This window comes from Malurus melanocephalus, unplaced genomic scaffold (assembly GCF_030028575.1).
Source record: "Malurus melanocephalus ecotype Western Australia unplaced genomic scaffold, MMel_1.1 scaffold_226, whole genome shotgun sequence".
Taxonomy (NCBI): Eukaryota; Metazoa; Chordata; class Aves; order Passeriformes; family Maluridae; genus Malurus; species Malurus melanocephalus.
Window position 1 is genome coordinate 816,245 of NW_026623458.1, and position 20,781 is coordinate 837,025.

Genomic DNA, 20,781 nt, shown 5'->3' on the forward strand with positions numbered 1-20,781 from the left:
GGGACTCACCCTCGGGGTGGGATGAGGGATTCACCTTCGGAGCGGGATGTGGGGATTCACCCTCGGAGCGGGATGCAGGATTCACTCTCGGGTCGGGATGCGGGGATTCATCCTCGGGGCTGAGATGCGGGGATTCATCCTCGGGGCTGAGATGCGGGGATTCATCCTCGGGGCGGGATGTGGGATTCACCTTCGGGGCCGGGATATCGCGAAGAAAGCAGCTGGTGTGAAGCCTCTTCCCGCTCCGCGGACCGGCTGCCGGCGTAGAAACACCGGCCACCTCAGCATAGAAATACCCAGTACAGAATTCCCACCTGCCCYTCCTCAGCGAATACCTGAACATCTGAGAAGGAGTTTGTGCATCTCTCCCTTTTTCCCTCTCCCTCAGGTTTTAGCGCAGTGCTCCTGCCTGGTTTGTGCTCCTTTGGCAGTGCTCCTGGAGCTGCAGTCTGGTTTCAGTCCCTTACACTTTGAGCATGCTGGAAAACCCATCCTGCCGGTGGATGTATCTGTTCACTGCCATGTGCCTGAGCAAGGGTCGRAGGAATCCTGCCAACTTCTTGTGGAGAACCAGTTGCAGCCAGTAGTACAATATGGTATGCCTTCTGGGACATTCAGGTGATCACAAAAGAAGCAAGCAAAAAATAATGCMGAATGTAGCCAGACTGTCAGGGGAGTCCTTCCAAAGAATCAGAGACCCCCCTACTCCTCCTGACAAGGTATGATGCCAGTGTAAGATTAATCCACACTTGTTAGTTCCTCCTGAATCTTTATTGGATAACACTCCACAAAGAACTGGGGGAGAGTTTCTGTGACCCTCTTGAAGGTATTTTAAAAAAGTAACAATCTTCTCAATATGTTAGCATCCCAAGCAGCTGAGATCCTTAGCTGAAACAGCAGTGGATGGCATTGTAGTTAAGGAATTTTAATTTCCCTGCTCATCTGAGCCTTGTAGCAGCCCTAATCCATTTTCAGAAGCAGTTTACAGGAGATAGCAGCAAACTATTCGACCCTTGCTTTTTCTTATTATGTGCAACAACATGTTGCAACCTTGCATACCTCCCCCATACCAAATGTATGTTTTTCCATAACAACTGAATCCTTTGATATAAAATTCATGGTTTCATTGTCAGCTCCACCTTGCAAACTGCCTTGTACTTTGTCTTTCTGCCTTCCCTTAGTCCTCTTAGTCTCTGCTCCTTGTGTCCTTGTTCTCAACCTTCTCATATYTTCCATTATATATATTGTAGAAAAACTTTTTTATTATATATATATATATTATATATATAATTATATATATTTTTATATATTATTATATTTTTGTAGTATATATATGTAGCATTTTATGTTTTAGTATTCCTTCTTTCCAAACTTGACTTCTCAAAATCAGAACAATTGGTGATGAACTTAGAGATAAACAGCATAGTACCACAAGACATAGTGGAAGATTTCTAGAGAGAAGTAGCAAACTGAAAGTAAATTTCAACTTTATAAACAATGTCCCTCTTTAGAGATTTAAGCATTTAAAAATCATGCTMATTTTCTGCGTCCATCTTCTCCTTCCCCTTCCAGGTAAGCTCCACGTCCATCTCATACGTCCAGTGTGGTCACACTTCAAATAAAGATTCCTGTGGCTCTCTGCTGCCAAGATGTCCAATAACACAGTAAGTTCATAATCTGCAGATGGATCACTGGAAAAGCAGAGAAGAAAAAGCTGGGAAACAAAAACAATTACTGCAGGGTGGGGGCRATGTGTTCCACGTTGATTTAGTTTGTTTTCACTGCAGTAAGTTGCAGGAGTCCTGTTGCCAAGATTTTCATTACTTCTAATGGTTTTGTTTTCCACAGCTGTCCTGTTTGTGCATGGAACCCAGGGCCCTTTTGCATGCCCTTGATATCCTCAACAAAAGCGAATTTCGTTGGTTTGTCCCCGGAGGCTTCCAGTGTCATGAGGGGGGCTCATGTGTTGGCAAGGAGAGAAGCTGATGGCTATTATYACCCAGGCCACATTGTCCAGAAGGTGAAGGTAACTCTTTATTGGGAGCTTTGCTATAAGAGCATCAGTGGTTTTTCCCTCTGTTCTTCCCATACCTCACCAGTCCCAAGCCTTTGCTGTGGGGTGACCCTCCAGTGTTACAGTGCACTTCATGGCCWTTGCTGCCTCCCCATATCCTATTTTCATCTGTTACCTGGTGCTGACTGCCTGTTTGCTGTGAGGAGCCCTGCAAGTAAGAGCAGCCTGGAGATCAATCCATTTTTATATTTATAATGAGTTTTTATTCAGAGACAGAACAAACGTGTCCCTTATCCCTGTTGTCTTCTTTTGCCCATTCTAGCAGCAGAGTTGGTGAGCTAGACAGCAGCTAGTAGTCCAAAATGTTCATCTCCAGGGTTCTACTTCCTCTTTGAGGAAGAAAGAGGAAATCTGACAGCTTTCCTCATTCTTTTCCATCTGTGTTTCTGGGAATTGCAAGATGATTTGGGATGCCAGACAAAAAAATCCCCCTAAGGGTTTTCTTTAAAAATCCAATTCTTCAAAAACACAATCCAAATTCATCTGGCATTTTGCAGGTTAGTTAAATAAATTTTGGTGCTAATGTAGGCGAGGATGTCTGTAAGCTTCAGTGTGGGGCAGAATAGATGGGGACAGCTACAGGCATGAGTGACATCAGCTGAAGTAGAGCTGACAGAGTTTTTTGTGTAAGTGCACTCAAAGAAGTGCAGAAGATCTGCAGAGAAGACTGAGATTTTGGCAATAAATCCTGCCCACACCCACTGCTGAAGGCTTCAATTAAAATGTTTACATTTATGACAGTTGTGACTTTTTACTGTTTGTTATCCTTCTGATTACTGAAGGATTGTTTGTTGTCCTTCTGACTGTAGTGAACTGCATCATACACAGTTTCTTTTGGCTCCTCTTTTTCTGATGGAACGTTTTCCTGATAAAGTTCTGCCTTAGCCTGCTAATTGTGTTCTTACCATAATCTCAGTCCAAAGTGAAAGGAAGAAAAAATCTGTCAGCCCCTAAGCTCCAGCTTTTCATTTACTTTTCAAGTGGTACGGACACAGTACAGTGAAACCCTGGTGGAAGAGGAAAGCTGCATTCCCAGATCACATCCCACTTCCTGGGATTTCTGCCACTTCCCCCTTAGCACTTAAGCTTGGCTGTTARTTAGACCCAGCTGTCTCCCTTGCAAACCACATGTTTTATTCCTCCAGGGCTCCAGGGAAAGCTTTTTAATTGAGTTTGATCGAAGCCGTGCTCTGAAGGGCAAAGTCCAACTTGGCCTGCAGGAAACGCCTCTCTATGACATTGTCCACTACGAAGATGCCCAGCGACAGCCTCTTGCTTCAGGGGACAGGGTCTTGGCACCATGGGAGGCTTCAGCCAAACGTTTTGGCCCTGGCACTGTGCTGAGGGTTGAGGAGAACGAGAAGGCACCTTTAGGTACTGGGTGTTTTGGTTTTTTCAGCAGCACTGGGCTCGATATCGGTGCTGGTCACTGCACAGGGAGAACAGACTCTGGCATGGAGAATTCACCTCCTGCTGCTTGGGTTCTCTTCATCATGTTTTTATTGTTGGCACTGAGCCGCTTTTTCTGGATCAGACTTAACACAGCTCACAGAATTTGCCTTTGCTTTGTTCTGTGAGTGAAAACTTCCTGAAAAGTTTGGGTTTGGGGGTAGCATCCTCCCAACACAAGGCAAAAGGTGTTCCTGAGTATTTACCTGATTATCTGTTAGTACACTTTCCAGCTATTTCAGAGTAAAATCCCACACACTGTGACAAGTGAGTTCTTCTCTATCTGCTGCCTCCTCACAGGAAATTCAGAAGGCCAACTTAWAAACCTATAAAGAATAAAATCATGGAAGTTGTTACAAAATTGTCTGAAACACAAGTCATTATTTTACCTCCTGCTCTCTAGGAGATAAATCACAGAGGTTGACATGCTGCTAATGCATTACTTGCCTTTTTTTTTTTTTTTCCAATAGGCACAGCACACAATGAAAGAAGAGTGCTTGTGARTTTCTGGAATGGGCAGACTAAGGAGGTGTCTCCTGCCCAAGCTCTGCGGATTCCCCGGCCCTTGAGYGAACGCATCATCCTGGAGCTGCAGATGCCTTTAGCAGCCAGGCAGATGGTGATAGATTCAAGCTTGGATTACCCATACATTGTGACCCCGGGGTATAGAGCCTCAGGCCACTGCAGACAAGGTCACCTGGATTGCTGCCCAGGGGGTCTGTATTCCATTCATCCCTATGTAAAGTGCAGCCAGGGGTGTACCTCGCTTCCCCAGTGCTGCCTTGGAGCCTTGGAGCCCACATGGCCTGCAGGGTGCAAAGAGCAGCAAGAAAACACCTTCACTCCAGGAGCAAGCTTGGCTGAAGGAAAGCTCAGCGAGCAAATAGAGGAGAAACTGTCTGAATTGAAGATTGCATCTTCAGAAAGTGTTTCCAGAGAGGAAGAGAAAAAGGAAGAGAAGAGGCTGGAGACAGAAAATGCTCCAGAATATGTTTGGTTTTGTTCAGAAGAGGACCATAAGGTTATGGAAACTGAGAAGGTAAAAAGTGCTTCAACCTGGCTCTTCTGTTCATGTATGGTCTGCCATTTGTATAAATATCTGCTTTGTTACTTCAAATTTACTGCTCTTAGTACCAAAAACTTACTGGAGGTTTTAGGCCATGTCCTTATGCATGCCTGCTAGGGAATGGAGAGACTTGGCACTGTGTTCTTTGATGGGGTAAGAGCTGTAATCTCTCATTGTCCCTGGCTGGAGCAGCTTTCTCGACCCTCTTCAATGGATGCAGARTATGAGAAGTGTTGCACTGCCCAGTTGCCCTACATCCTGCATCTGTGTGAGGGAGGTAAAGGTAGAAAAGGAAAAAGTGTCAGAAGACTTGACACTGGGTTAGAGTAAGGATTGTACCATACCAAGGCTGTTTYTTGCATGATTCTATTAAGATATTTCTCCACCCTGTTAGAGGTGTCCCCTCTCCACCACGAGAGACTTATGTAATCCTYTGCAGCTGATTTAGAGCTTGTGAGCAGGGCACTGTACGAGGATCAGTAAGGAGGAGGTTCATATGCACCAGCTCCTGCCATGCTTATATCCACTGCTCTGCAAGGGTTAGAATCCCTGSCATGTGTCAGAAGCAGGGCTGTCTTTCAGCCAGAGCTCCTCTGGCCTGATTTCTTTTGTACCAGTTTGGATCCTTTCAGGCAAATGTATTTCAGGTCATTTGAAGATATAGAGAAATTCATAAAGTGACAAGAAATTACCTATGAGTTGCTTCTTTAGTAAACTTCAGGTCTCTTACAACTTAACATTTTATGCTGTAAATTCACTAAATTAACCTACCCTTTTCCTCACCAGGTCTGGGTTGTGATAACATTTCTTGTTATTTGTAGGGTCCTCAGAGGGAGATGGCTCATGCTATAGCTGATGCTGCTGTCAACACAGACAGCTGGTTAATGGAGACAGATGACAAGGAAGAAGCAGAGAGCAGACAGCAGAATGCTGAAACTGAAGCTAATTCTGAGCCTGGTATTGGAACTGTMGCTCTTTTACCCAAACATAAGACTTAGCACATAATATCAGTGCAGCATGGCATCAATGTATAAGATCTGTTTCCATAATTCTTGGTGCTTCAAAAAAAAATACCATAGTGCCATCTTTATATGTAGGTATTAATGGTGCTATGGCTCWCAAAGTTATTCATCTTCTTCTCAAGGTGAAAGAATTTTCAGATGGAAGTGGGGATTTTTTTTGCTTTTACAGCTCAGCCACTGCAGCAGCAGCTTCTGGGGTTTCTCAGCTTGTATCATAGCGCTCAGTATAAATAAATATTCCTTTCAATATTAATGTGTAATATTAACTGTGTTTCATATTAACATAGATAATGTTACATATTAATTAAACACAGGTAGACTGTGTATAGCAACAAGATTTCATCAGGACTGTTGTGCAGAACAGTCCTCTTACCTGTGCTGAAAATGATTGCTTTAGAATGTCACTGTGTATCATTTTGTTCCCTTAACATCTGAAAGGGGCTGGATCATTTCAATCAATTTGTTGCTGTTCTCAGTGTTGAGAAGATTGCAGGCATCTAAGAGAGGATTTTGAAAACCTAAAGCTTTCTCTGTTACTGCTTTGTGACACTGCTGGAAGAGGGAGAATGAAACAGAAGTGTCCATTTCCTCCCAGCTGGTGTTCCAGCATCATTCCATGCCACAGGTCTGCACTGTCTTTRGCAGGAAGGTGTGAGCAAACTCTGTTCAGGTTTTCAGTTACCCAAAAGCTCTGTTAGCAGTGTTGTGCCCATGCTGATGTCTCCTGTTTTTCAGCAGGATGTAGAGCTCAGGCTTTGCCCTATCAAAAGATTTATCATTTATGCTCATCTCACAGCAGCTCATGGCTGTCTGTGAGATTTAATGTGAACAGTCCCTTAGCTGTAAGAATAGTCAGTGATCTTGTGTTACCAGGCAAAACTCTTGTCTGATTGCAATGGCAAGCTTGTTTCTGGAAAGCTGGAACCTCTTTTGTGGAGACTAAAAAATGTCTTCCTTCCTCAGAGCAAAATGTTATAAAATCCTTGCTTGATATATTTTATATGAGCAGACCTTTTTTTCTTTTAATTTGCTTTCATTTTATCAGCTTCCTCTAGTCTCATGTGTCCTTGCCCTAATTTATTTGAAAGGCCTTTCTGAGTGCAGAGTGGCAGAAGCTCCAGTCCAGCATTCCCAAAGGAGCCCTTCCCTGGGAAGCAGCACTCTGGTTCCTTTCAGATGCCAGAGCTTCTTTGCCCAAGTGAATCAATCTCTGGAGCAAGACAGCCTGACCATCAGATCAGCCCTTCGTGTGCAGAGACCACACAGCACCACCAACCTGCCAGCTGGAAGATCCACACATCTCCCAAATCTTTTGAAGCACAAAAGCATCACAGTGAGTATTTAGTCCAAGCCAGATTTAGCTCTTAGAATGAGATTTGTTTGTGTCATGTGAGAATGTTCTCTCCTTTGATCTTTCACAAACGTTTTYTTCTGCAACAAAAATGATGCCTGTGTAGAATAATGGTTATGCATAAACAGAAACTTAAGGATTCCACTTGGGAACCCACGTTGTACAGGATACCCCCTTCTGGTATTTTTGCTCAGCACTTTTGACAGAATGTTTTTGTTATGTTAGATCTGATCTCTTCTAAATAAGCTGCTCAGCCAGCTCTACTAGGTAGCAAAAAAATTATTCCCCTTTTACAGATACTGAAAACRAAAAAAAAAAAAGAGAAAGTTTAGGTAGTCACCTGTGTCCCATAGCAAAGAGTGCATGTTAGGGGAGGGGTGGAACTTGAAGTCTCCTGATCCTTAGGCCAGTGCTTTACCTGCTGGAAAACATTTTTTCAGTTCTCACCCATAAAACACCTTTGATTCTTTCTTTGATTCTCCTTCTGTGTGTCATTAAACACAAAGGTGTGGGTTTTTTTGCTAATAATAGCAATACACTGGAGAACAATGCTGTTTGTAGCCCCTGGGAAGCCATACAGATCAATGTGTTAAGAGAAACCAGTCAAAATGCTCTATGAGACTGGCAGGGACATTATTTGAAAGTCCTGAAGTGTTTTCCAGCTTGTGGTGTTAGAGTTGTGCACAGGAAAGCTCTGGAAGGAGACATTTCTGTTTGCAGAGGAGCAGCTGATAGCAGGAGCATGCTGACTGCAGCTGGGAATAGGAGGAAGGAGAATGCATCTGACACAGGAAAATATTTTGTGGTTACTCTCTTCCAGCCCCAAACAGCTCTAACAATGTCRACTGGAATACATGTCTAAAGTTTTGGTGGTGTTTACTTGCTCCTTGCCTCATAAAGAGCACTGTAGAGAGTACAAAAATAAATAAACATTTCACTATGGCTTTGAAAAGAGGCCTTGTATGTGCTCTTTCATCTCTGTATGCAGCACAGTGCATTTAAAAACACAAATCAGCAACACTGCAGCATTGAAATGAAGTTTCTCCTGAAAAAAACAGAAAGACTGCTTGAGCATAGGTAGAAATCTCAGACAGCAGGAGGTGAAGAATTGAAACACCTGCAGACAACTCTGGGAATGTTCTGGGTTTGGCCAGAGCGGGGCAGGTATTTCTCTTGCTAATAAAATCTAGTAAGGAATATATAATATAATTTGTGGTCAGAACCTGGATATTCCATCCAATCCAGAAGTTGACACAAAGATTGGGGGGTTTTAAGCATTCGCTTAACACCAGAACAACCAGGAAAACACAGCCTACTGACCTATGGAGATCTCTTGAAATAAAACTGGATTTTCAGGCACCTCTTTGTTGKTTAAGCCGAATGTTTTCTACAGGTTTTAGTATCATCCTCAGAGTTTTCATGGATGGGAAGCAACACTACAGTATTTGTGAGGCTTTGTAGCTTCCAGGCCTCAGGAATGACATTGGAACTGGTTTGTTSTGGTTTTGTGTGTTTACAAGTTTGGATTAGAAATGATGGGACTAAGAGTTCGGTTTGCTTTTTTTCTTTTAGAAATCAGTCCTTAGTGGTGCATCTCAGGAGARGTGGAAAGGGATGGATTTCAGCAGAGCCAGGATTGAGCACAAAAGGCAGCAAGAGGAGCAGAGGCAGCTGAAGAGGGAGCAGCAGCRAGAGGCAGATGGCACCCGACGCCAGCTGCGCAGGGACAGCCAGAGGTGATGCCTGGGAACTGACTGCTTTTTGTGCAAAATGTTGGCAGGTTGGCAACATCTGCTCCCTGCTGCTCCCCTTCAGCCCCTGCTCATCCCATGCTGTGCTTTTTGCTGGACTCTGCAAAAAGGGGKCTCACAGTGGTTCCCTGCTGGAAATAAAATCGATATTTGAGGTGTGAATGAGTGGGTACACAGCATTACCTCTGAGARCAAATTCCCTTCAATCCTGTTCCCAGAACAACAGTGCTGACCCCAGCCCATTTGGGGGTTTTGCTGCCTCTGTTTTGGTGGACACAGGTTTAATCCTCATAACCTAACAAAGAATCCTGGAATATTGACAGATATCTGCTTTGTGTTCTATGCACTGTCTTTCTGGTTTTATTCCTCTTTCTTTATGAGAAATTTGAGAAATTTTGTTTTGGAAACAGGCAGCGATTGCGTCAGAGAACATTGCAAGGGCTGGAGAAACAGCTGGAGCACAAAGAGASAGCCTTGAAGCACGTGGCACTGCTCCAGGCTGCTGGGGCTGAGAGGAGCAGGAAGGAATCCTTCTTTCAAGAGGAGGAGGGGAGAAAGGCAAAGCAGAGGCTTCAGTTCTTAAAGACAAAGCGTTTGCAGAGAGAGGAGTTGCAAGCAAAAAGCAATGAAAGGAGCTGTGAGAAAGAAAAAGAAAGGCTGGTAAGGACAATWCCAGAAATTATTTCCTCTTCTGCCGTGTTTCCAGCAGTGTCACTTTCTGGAGTGTTTGTCTTTCACCGGTTTTACATCCAAAATAATTCTATCATTTAGTGATAAAAAGGGTAACATTTTTTGACATTTGTGTGAAGGTGAAAGGTGGAAAGTAAAATTCCCCATCTCTGCCATAAAAGGAGTCTTTCTATATGCAAGGAATAAATTTCCATAGATTATATCCATTTCTGACTCCTACKAGTGGGAATCACAGTATTGTAGGATGATTGGGGTTGTAATCATCTAGTCCTGATGATGCCCATGGTGTCCCATGGGCAGGGACACCTTCCACTAGATCAGGCTGCTCACACCCTTGCCTAACCTGCCAGGGATGGGGCATCCACAGCTTCTCTGGGCAGCCTGTGCCAGWACCTCATTACCCTCACAGGACAGAATTTCTTCCTACTATCTAATCTAAATGTATTTTTTCAGTTTAAAGCCATTCCCCCTTGACCTAWCACSCCAGRCCCATGTAAAAAGYCCCTCTCCAGCTCTGCTGTACCCCCTTTAGGCAGTGGAAGGTGCTYTAAGGTCTCCCCAGAGCCTTTTCCAGGCTGAGCARCCCCAACTCTCAGCCTGTCTCCATAGCAGAGGTGCTCCAGCCCTCTGAGCATCTTTGTGACCGTCCCCTGGACTCACTCCAGGAGGTCCACATCCTTCTTATGCTGGTGGTCCCAGAGCTGGACACAGATGAAAAGCAAGGCTGAAATTTGGCATGAAGGCTGCCTGTACAATTGTCTGTGTCTTTTGAACTGTAGGAGCTGCTGAGGAGCAGAATGCGGTCACGGCAGGAAATGCTGGAGCAAGAATCCCAGGAGCAGGACAAACAGCAAAAGCAGCAGCAGGCTGCCAAAGTGAGAGTGTTCCAGAAGAGAGACAGTTCTCATCTGAAGATGGAAAAAGAAGGCCAGAAACTCCGTGCCCTCCAGCAGTACCTCAGGGAACAGAACCTTTTGCTGCTCCGGGCATCCCTGCTCGCATAAGGAAGCTGCAGAGTGGGTGAGCAGTCCACAGACCTGCTCTGTGTCTTGTCAGRTGTGAGTCAGTGTGCCAGAGCAGAGTGTGACAAGTGCCATTAGTATTCCTGGAGAGGTCTTTCCTTTCCTTTTCACTGCAGCCAGAGTGCAGTTCCACTGTTCTGTCCTTTACAGGCCTTTCTTTCTGGGCTCCCTGCTTTCCCCTCCCCTAGGGCACATCTAGAGGCACTTTCCTGCATCAGAAAGAGGAGAGTTTCTAGTGCATTATCCTCTGATGAATGGAGGTGCCACAGAGGAGGAGGAGGTTAAGCTTTTCCCATCCTGAAGTGCTGTCCCTCTTCCTCATATCATCTGAGGTACAAAATACAGTGGCTGTGCCACACGGAATGCTCTGGTCAGCTCTGGGTAACCAGAAATTTCAGGGGGTCATTTAGGAAAGGAGAATGGACATGGCATAGTTTATTTGCTGAAACAGTCAGAACTATGTGGAAATATCTTTGTTTTACACAGAATTATGCTAAAATAAATACACACAATGTATGTGATACCTTGTTTCAAGTAATGCTTAGAACCAAAATAGATACAGAATTTAAATTCTGCCTGACATTCTGTATACACTTAGAAACATGATACACATTTTCTGGCACATTATAAAAAATTATGTCTCTTGCAAGAATACAGCACCAGTGATAATAGCAGATTCTTTTTAAAAAAGAAAAAAAAAAAAAGTAAAATTAAGAAAACTTGTGAAAAGGAGCTCCTTTGAAATCCTGCCAAGTCTTCAGAATGGCCAGCAGTTTCCTAGCAGTAAGTCTCAGACTGCATTCCACCAGGGATAATGGAGAGGCTATGCTTTCAGCTTTTCCCTTAAAAGACAAAGTTAAGTCTCTCATCCAGATGTTTACAAACTACTCTGAGGCCTTAATAGCTAAAATGGRTATTTTTAAACTTTAGGTTCCATAACGTGCATGAGCCGTCCTCAGACTTCTGCTTAAAAGAAAAAAATGGGAATAGGAAAGATGAACTTCAATATAAGGTGAAGGCTTTAACAAACAAAGTTAAGGCCTGAAAAAACTGTAACTTGCTTCAGATTATGGAACCTACATGTGAGGCACAATTTTGAATTTTAGACATGAAATTCCATCATTTGGAACAGTTTCCACTCTGTTTAGTGTCTGGAAAAGTTGGCTGGAATTTGCTCAGCAAGAACAGGGATGGTTGTGCCCAAGGCCTGCCACAYACCCTGCTGAGGGAATGTGGGTGCTGGTGGCACATGGAGAATTTTCTTAGSCTAATATTTGGGGGTTGCTTGCTTCTGTTCTTGTGGGAGTTTAAATTTTCATAAATTCCTGTGCTAGTTAGGACAATGTTGTGCCTACTTATGACTCTAAGTCTAACTAAACTTGAAGAAACAAACCTAAAACTTACAAGGTAACAAACCTTGWTATGCACTTGGAAATGGAATTTGCAGCAATTCTAGGAAAGCACATGAAATATACTGAGCTGAATCAAAACTTACTTTTCAGACTTCATTTATGTGCTATTAATCATTACTTTATCATCACTATAAAACAGCAGATTGTCTGCTTATGTGGTTTCTCTTCACTGYTTAACCACCTGAGAACAGACCACTGCACAGATCCTGTTCTAYTGCTATTTCACATATATCTGGGAATATGTTCAGTATCACAGTATTTTAAATCATTCATGGACTCTATTTCTCACTATTAAAATGCAGCCCTAAAATAATTTTAAACTGCTGTTTAAATAACTGACTGTAAATCCTGCATTTAATGCAGCTCTTCTGCTGGCTTTATTTGGTTTTAACATTCACAGTCTGGTTTTAATGCTTCAGGAAAATCCTTGGACTCTGTTTTGCAAACTGATGGAAAAAAAATCCCCATAAGAATCTGCATATCAGTTAAGGTTTTGAGTTGAGTAGAGGGAGACCAGGGAGCATGTGGGAAGGTAGTACAGAGGAAAAAAACAAAAAAAACCCTTAAGCTTTAACCCTTTTAGACTTAACCCCTTTTAGAAACAGAAAAATTTAAGACCAGGACAAATATTCCCCCAAGTTGTTTTTTATTATGGAATTAGGTTTTTCTGCCTAGGTAAATATTTTATTATGCTGTTTATAACTCAAATTCCTATTAAAATGTACTAGAGTACAGAAATTAGAAAAAAATTTAAATGGTCTATTTTTATCATCCAAAATGACTAAGAACAGACCACTACATGCAGGATGTTAGGACACTTCTACAATAAAAGTAGAAGTTAAAAGTCCGAAAGATGAATAGGTTTATTGGGTTTTTTCAGCCTGAATGTGTTGCTTAGGTGATGCTAGAACATCATTTCTCATACCACAGTGACAGGTAATTCAGTAAATTAAATATTTCACCTGATAGAGTTCAAAACAGACTTGATCAATGAACATCTTTTTGAAGAYGTTTTTAAAAACTACCAGAGCACGTTAGCTCTTAGAACTGTGCAATGAGTRGGAAATGTCCAATTGTGCAAATTCYTCCTGCTTTCTGGAATAGACCTTCTGATCATCCCATGCCTGCTGCTTGGCTGAAATGGCTGAAGGTGACATTAGTGGAGAGCAACCAGTACCCAGCACATCCCTGGGGTACATGTGACATCTCCTCTTCAGCTTCACTCTGTCAGCTCACAGACAGCACAGGTAACCCCCCACGGGGAGAGGGCAGCAGCCACAGGACTCTATTTGAGGGCAGAAGCTGCAGTTTTGATGAGCAGTGGCTTAGCTGCCTCCAGGATGTCCAGTTCAGGGTCCAGTGACCGTCCRAGTCCTTCCAGAACCATGATGGCAAAGATGATGGAAGCAAAGTTGCTCTCGAGCTTCACCTGCAACCACAACAGACTGAATGGACTCTGGGGACCTCATTTTCTTCTGCACCCCTTTAACCAAGCTCTGCCTGTGCTGAGAGGGAAGGGAGGAGGCTGGGGACAGCACATGCACACCTGAAACCACAATGCAGCTCCACCAGCTCGACTGTGCAGCCCTGTGACTGACAACCTTCTCACCCCTAGTTCAAGCTACCATAGGTTCTCTTGATTAACAAAGTTGTTTGCAACTGTGGAAAYTTGTCCCCCAAATAATCAGTTATAAGGAAATATCTTTAGCCTAATGGACTATTAAAAAAGGACTATTTAAAATGGACTATTTAAAAAAAAGGAAAAACTATGTGTTACAAAAATACTCCTTTTGGTGAACAATATCATTAAATGAAGTATTGAGACAAAAAAAAAAAAATTGGCTTGGCAGTGTATATAAGACCTGAGAAACAGCAAGCCTGCAACACTGGGATGCATTCCTGGAGTTCCTCTCCTAGCAGTTTGTTTCAAGTTTGTTTCAGAAGTCAGCCCCGCTCCTTGTCAGCCCTTCATGTTCCCTGTAGTTCTCCCTCCCCAGGTGAACTTCCAGTTAYTAAAGGCAGACAGGGACAGGACCTCACCTTATGGGTCATCAATAGCTTGAAGACACTGGAGAGGAGATTCCCCACCTGAAGCTGGAATACAAAAGGAGAATTTAACAGCTGATAAGAAAACCCTACTGTTTCATTGAACTGCAATGTGAGGATGTGACATTGTGCACTCACCTTTCCCAAGGCAATGGTGTTCCCCCGGACTTTGGCCACAAGTTCTGCCATCTCAGCCTTGAAGCGCTCAATGTCCTGGCACTGGTTGGCACGGGCGTGGTGGAGGATCAGCTCTGCCACCCTCTCCCCCTGAGAAACAAGTTGAAAAGCACAAAATCAGCACTCCATCACTGGTGACTTGCAGCCAGATGCTTGCAGTTCTTGCTTTCAGTAGCTGAGAAATGCCCCTGGCAGCACAGGATGGGCCTGGATACCAGGATGGTTTAGCRTGGATTCCTTGGCATGCCACAGACMAAGAMAAAACATGTACCTCTTGAGGTGTTAGGGAGCCCTTCAACCTTTAGCTGAGACAGCACCAGGCAAGTATGAGCACAGTACTTGTTTTCAGAATGAATAGGAGACACCAGCACTGGGTTCTGAGTGTATCTGGGAGCATATTTCAAGTGGGCAGGAGGATAAAGTAGTTTTCTTTACATGGAGGAGTGTAGCAGAGCTCAGACCCCCGCACAAACCTGTTTTGCTTCCTCTCTATGGATGGTGACACAACAGCAAAATGGAGGAAGGCATATGGGCTTTCCAGATGTTAACCCATTCCCTCCTCTTCTCTAGCAAAACCTGACAAATTCTGCCATAGTGGCTCCCAGGCAGTCCRAATTTGCAGCAGAAGCATTCCTCACCAGGGAGTGCCACCCACTGCTTCCATTTTAGCACCTTCTGTTTCCTGGGCCACAGAAATCGCTCCACTCTGGCAGGCTCCCTGCTGTAGCTGGACCTCTGATCCCTGTGTTTGGGATAAGATGCCAGCAAGCCTCCTCACCTCTCTTAGGGAAGATTTTAAGGGGAAACAGAAAACTCTCACTTTGACCATCAGATYCCCCAGCCAGCCCACTGGCGGAGGCCTCACCTGTCCCTGCACCACGGCRGTGAAGACAGCGCGGAAGTTCTGCAGGTCAGCACTCTGCAGCTCGGCCACGATGCCGGCGTCCAGCAGCACCAGGCACAGCTGCCTTGGGGGTGGCTGCAGCTCCAGCACCAGGGTGTCACACAGGTCCAGCACTGCCACCTGCTCCCGGGAGACACTGCCCCGGCCGGCCGTGCCTTGAACCAGGATGTTCCCCGGGTGAAGGTCGGCGTGGACGAAGTTGTCGACGAAGATCTGGAGGACAGGTAAGTGTGAGAGCAGCTCTGCCCACAGAAAAGTCCCCAGGGAAACATCACAGGGTTGTTTGTGGTGTTCTCTGTCATTAGCAGTGATGGGGCAGCACCACAGCAGGTGGCTTTTGCTGATCGTGCTGGTACTCAGGGAGTCAGCAGAGCTGTGTGAAACAATCCAGGCTCAGGYAGGACTCAGCCAGGAGCCCCAGCAAGGAATGGCAATGCTCCTTGGCAATYAGCCCTAAACTGGGACACACTGGTGGGCCTTAGCAAAGAGGATTGCAGTAAGAASAGGCCATTTGTCATTTAGTGAATTTAGTTTGGCTAGTGCAGGACATCAATCCACATTACAACTCTATTGAAAAATAAGGAAAACAAGAGGAAATAAATCTGTATAGCTCTTCTCTGCTGCCTTTAGCACCAGAAAGGACTGGCCAGAGGACAAGAACAAAGCCGTAGTTCCCTCCCCAACCCTCCTGGCCACTTGGGACTGCAGGAATTCCTGCCCCAAGGGGATTATCTTTGTATTTCATGGATTTCTCCTATGAACTTCTTCAACTGCTGTGTAATTAGAGATGTGTGAAAAAATAGGGTTTTGGTGTTGCCTGAAAAAAATGATTTCTGCTAATTTTATGTCCTCCTCATTGAGAAACTGTACAAAATAGATCCATATTCATTCTCATGCACTCATGACTGTGTGCATAATCTCTATCATAAGCTACTCATCTTTCTGCTTTCCACAGTTAAGAGTCAAAATTATTTCACCATTCTGGTATGAAAGCCATTCCACACAAGTATTCATCCTGTCTGCCTTCCTCTGCACCTCTTCTAGTTCTACTGCAGCCCTTGAAATGGAGGGTCCTGGATAGTGAGGAGTTAGAACTGCAGAGTACTCAAGAAAGAGGTATTTGTTTTACTGAYAGACATAATGTTGTTTCTTTGCTCTTTAATTCTTTCCTACTCCTAAAATTCAAAACCAATGTTAGCACTGGACTATTCTAGTTCCAGCGTTGCTTTTCTGAGTGCTAAAAGCTATTTCAGATCCTGCCACACTACGTGGAGCCAGAGCTGGAGCACSCAGCACAATGCTGCAGTTATCAGAGCATTTCATCTGACATGCACTGCCCACACACTCAGTACTGTCAGGAGTTCTGGAAACTCTTCCCTTCTGGTTCTCATGGCTCCTCACAAGACAGCTGTACCACCCTCTCATCACTCCTTTCCAGACCATTTGGGATTATTTCAGGCACAGAAGAACTAGATAACCAAAAACTGAATCCGGTCAGATTTGTTTTCTTTACTCCAGATTGAGTTGTCCCTTCCAAGAAAGCAGTTTTAGGGGAGCTGATAAATGAAGAAACCAGCTTGCTGTTTTCCCTCTGAGTCATATCCATAATCTCTGCATTTGCTAATAATATCACACTTTAAGGTACATGGGCAATATGTAAATGTTCATTAAATAGGTTAGTGGGTGTCCTAAGTAAAGGCTGACCAAGGTGCACAGGCCAGTCCTACTGTGTGCAGGCAGATGGCCCCTCTGTAGTGGCAGAGCCCGGTGCCAGAGCCTGCAGCAGGGGTATGTCCAACCCAGGCTTTACCCACACCAGGGACAAGTAGGAAGCAAATGGGTCCTGTCTTTAGCCCTATTGTCTTATTATCCAAACTGAATAGCTTTTGMAGGAAAACAACTTTCACTTCCAGCCCCAGCCAAGTGCCTACCATCTTTAGCAGCATGTCCATGCCCATCTTGGCAAGTCTCTGCCGCAGCTCTGTGCCAATCTCCACGTGCAGGTARCGCGAAATGGGCTCGCTCTCCTGAAACAGAGACAGAACTGGAATCCAATACACCCTGCATCCCACATTCAATYATGCTTTTATCTGGGTGCCAAGAGTTGAGGGAAGGTGATAACAGTACCCTGGAAAGGCCTTGACAGAGAGAGGCTGTACCCAGTGTGATGGAGAATGTGAGAGAACCAAGGGTTTGTTCCTTGGGAAGATGGACGATATTCCTGGAGCAGAAACACCCTTGCCAGGATCACATGCAGGAAAATAAGCCTGAGAGTAGCTTTGGTGTGTGACTCAAAYATCCACAAGGGAAGTGAGGCAAGGATCAGAAAGTGCCAGATTGCTGAGCTCCTTGCTTTGACCCCCCACAGAAAAGAGGTGAAGCCTGGTGTTGGCTTGCAAAGCACATGGTGGCTGGACACACTGCTGGCCTGCTTGGTTTCAGGCTAAGTGTCCACTTATGTATGGAGTTATCTGCCACCTSTCTTCTGGGATGCACTGGTTGCAAACAAAAAGAGTAGAAGAGACACTAAGGACATCAATCTCCTTAAGCAAATAAGAAAAAAAGCATCCTTCTGCCCCCTTCTCAAAAGAAACGACCTCCTTGGCATGTTCTCCTCAGGGCCTTCTCATTGCTACCATCGCTCCCAGAACCWGCAATTCTTACCTCAAATGTTTCCACTAGAACATCTGCTGTTACCAAGGGCCAAAGGGGAGTTGGAAACTTCACAAAATCGACATCTAGGAAATTTTGTCGGAAGCGCTCCAGATTTCTGGCTTCRTAGCGTAAGTCGATCTCAAGGGAGAAATAGAAAAGCAGTTCAAAAATTAGACTGAAATCCTAGGTTAGGATTAGAGCTTCAGGATCCTGTGTGAGTTGCAATACTCAATACCAACAAACTAGTCAGAAAGCCAGAATGGAAACAAAATGAGCGGTGCTTTTACATGCTTATAGCTTCCCTGATGGAAGAGGAGCAGACTGGGTAAKGGATGCTCCACAAGCCAACACTAGAGGCATGGTCTCAAAATAGACCAGGACCATGTCGTATTCAAGGATAAAACACAATCCTGAACTGAATCTTATCCTGAACTGAAGCTTACTGTCCAAATAGTGAGACAGGAAGGTAGGATAGAAGAACTGCAGCCCCAGCCTCACTTGACAAGGGGCAGCCGTGGCAGGAAGGAATTTAATGTAGAAAATGATCCACTCTGCCAAGACCAGGCCCTGGTTCTTCAGTGATCCAGTGTCTTGACACAAGGCATATCTCCTACTTCTGCTACTGCTCAAGGAAGCAGGATAACCTTGCCTCACCTTCCTCATCTGGCAATAGCAAATATCCCAGGAATACTTCCTGTTTATTCAAAGGGAAAAAGCTACAATGAGCCTATCAGATGTTCTCCTAACCCTCAGTCTTCTGCAAATCCACCCAAACTGTACCATTCTGGTACAAAATGACCTCGAGTCACATCCAACTCCAGTAAACCATTCCCAGTGTGGATTTAGAGATTTTGCAATGGTAGAAAATAATGAAGGCTTTCAAAAGCCTGTTACAGACTTTAAACTCCACAATGTAGACACACAAATGAAATTAGCAGATAATGGCTCATTTCTAGAAACATAAGCCTAATTAAGCTTGCAGTGAAACCTYTGTAAGTTTTATAGTAGCAAGGTTTCAGGACTGTGTCTTTAGAAGACATTACTGAACCAGAATGCTTTCAGATCTGTTTTTAAAATTTTACTGACACTATGAGTCTGATGACAGAATATGTTATTAACTTACGTGAAAACATTATTTATGCATATATATCTATATATCTCAGTGCTAACAAACTTTACTAGTGAGTACATATTGCAAACACATATGTAGAATTATAGAAAAAATAACCCACATGCCTGAGCACTTGCTTGGAGAGATTCTTTTCCTAAGGACAGATGTCTCACYAGTGTTCACCTGTCACAATACTGCAAAAAAGACTGTGACTATGGCTAGCTAGCTGTTCAGGCTGTCCACTAGAAAACACATTCGAAGTCTAAAAATTGTTTTCAAAGTCTAAAAAACATTTTCTAACCTAATAAAGACTGGTTTTTCATTGCTTTGCTACTTTGTGAGCATATAAGCTTTCGTACAGTAACATTATGGGATTTTATTAGCCTAAAGAACAGGCCAGCCTTTATCTAACCATTTAAAATATAGTGTGGACAGAGTTAGAGGCAGCCAGTAGCAAGACAAAGGGCAGTTTTGTTTCAGCAGCTGGGGACCATGTCTTGGCACCTACCTGCTGCATCATAAGCTTCTCAAACTCCTCCACAATCTCTGTCAAACTGAGCCACTTGAACCCAGGGAGAAGTCCAAKGATGCGGCTGCCCATCTTCATGAGGAACAGATCCATCTGCACTTGGTGCACCAGCCCAGGGTGCAGGACCTGCACAAGAACGAGCAGTGACATCAGCTCCCCACACACTCTGAGCTCAAGWGATACATTTCAAATACACAGAGCCCAGCCTCTTAGACTGGGAGCCAACCARCTTCCTTGGCTAGTCCCCAGAAGAAGTCATTTTTTTGCAATTGATAAAGTTGTAGAGAAACATTTTATCATTGTCTTGTACATTTAAATAGAGTGTATCTGTACACAATACAGTGTATTGTGAGAGACTACAGTCTCACTCAAAGGTGTTTTCCACCATTTTCAATCTCTCGCCGTGTCCCTGACTGGCATTGAAGCTGCTCAAATAAAGTTTCTTTAAATAAACTTTGCTGGAAAGCACTTATATGTTCCAGATTTCTTCATATGAGCAGAGGAGTTTCACTGTCTGGAAGGTGCAACCAACCTTAATTCTTTCAAGTGAATTGGCCTTTGTAAGCATTCCTAATACATCCCACATCAAATCTTGAACTCTCMATTTGGGAAGAGTTGGGGCCACTGCAAGTGCGGATTGTGGCTGGCTGGTACAAAAGCCCTGAGAAAGGACATCRAGAGAGACAGTATCCCTTCTCGTCCCACCTGGCCCTAGCCAGCTACTCCTCTCCATGGGAATTAAAATAKGATGGACCTYGTCCAGCACASTCCRTTTTCATACAWCTACCATTCAGGCTTATGACTTACTTTAATGGCTACAGGCATGAGATGTCTGGCTGATGAAGGKTTTGCATTCGGGAGTGGCTTGGCCGTCTGCTCCATAAGGGACATCCTACTCACGGGACTTCCYTGGGAGCAGCCTGCAGAACTCAGTTCCTCCCTGCTCCTCTCATCCTTGCTCTTCCTCCTTCTCAGCCACCCGAGGAGGCCTCTAAAGCCTGACACTTCCCACGCTTCAAAGGCGGACCTGAACTCCGAGTGTTGCTCCAGCTCCTTGGCCCGGGAGCCGGCAATAGCAGCGAGGTCAGCATAGGCTTTATACACCTGGGCAACGCAGCCCGAGCCGACCGGCTCCCGGCTCTGGAACTTGAGGATGCCCATCCAGTCCTCACCGAAGGCCTTCCTCAAGAGCTCGTCGGTGTGGCCCCAYGGGTGCGGGCTCACCTCGACGTGCAGCTTGGAAAACTCATCACAGAAGGCCTCGGAGAAGAGGTCCCTGCGGGTGCTGGCCCACTGGCCCAGCTTGATACACGTGGGGCCGGCGGCCTCGGCCGCCCTGCGCAGCAGCCGCAGCCACCGCGCTCCCATGCCGGGCCACAGGCGGCTCAGCGGGTAGAGCAGGAGCAGCGGCCCGAAGCGCAGCAGGAGCCCGCAGGCGCGGACGCCCAGCCGTAGCACCAGCCCCAAGCGCCGCAGCAGCCCCCGTGGCGGCCGCTCCGCGCCGCGCTCCGCCGCCCACGCC

At 44.9% G+C, this 20,781-nt stretch overlaps 2 protein-coding genes across 4 annotated transcripts; one reads left to right on the forward strand and one right to left on the reverse strand.

Moving 5' to 3' along the window:
• Positions 1-133: 133 nt before the first annotated feature.
• Positions 134-10,861, forward strand: LOC130578417 (trichohyalin-like). Of its 3 annotated transcripts, none has more exons than XM_057374485.1 (10): positions 134-719; positions 1,573-1,664; positions 1,849-2,026; positions 3,220-3,448; positions 3,994-4,562; positions 5,411-5,546; positions 6,700-6,944; positions 8,535-8,698; positions 9,124-9,373; positions 10,183-10,861. In XM_057374485.1, the coding sequence occupies exons 1-10, from the start codon at positions 594-596 to the stop codon at positions 10,405-10,407; spliced, it is 2,214 nt and encodes a 737-aa protein (XP_057230468.1). In that variant the 5' UTR covers positions 134-593; the 3' UTR covers positions 10,408-10,861. The 3 variants fall into 3 exon arrangements, with proteins under 3 accessions (XP_057230468.1, XP_057230469.1, XP_057230470.1); XM_057374486.1 differs by having other exon boundaries at positions 1,849-2,020; XM_057374487.1 differs by having other exon boundaries at positions 134-596.
• A 2,261-nt stretch (positions 10,862-13,122) lies between these two features.
• On the reverse strand, positions 13,123-20,777 carry ADCK2 (aarF domain containing kinase 2; the record flags this gene model as incomplete). The annotated part of the gene is made up of 8 exons (XM_057374501.1): positions 13,123-13,266; positions 13,878-13,931; positions 14,022-14,150; positions 14,926-15,177; positions 16,896-16,991; positions 17,629-17,757; positions 19,239-19,385; positions 20,067-20,777. Coding segments are annotated over 8 exons (1,662 nt in total), but the record flags the coding sequence as incomplete, so codon positions are not given.
• Positions 20,778-20,781: the final 4 nt, after the last annotated feature.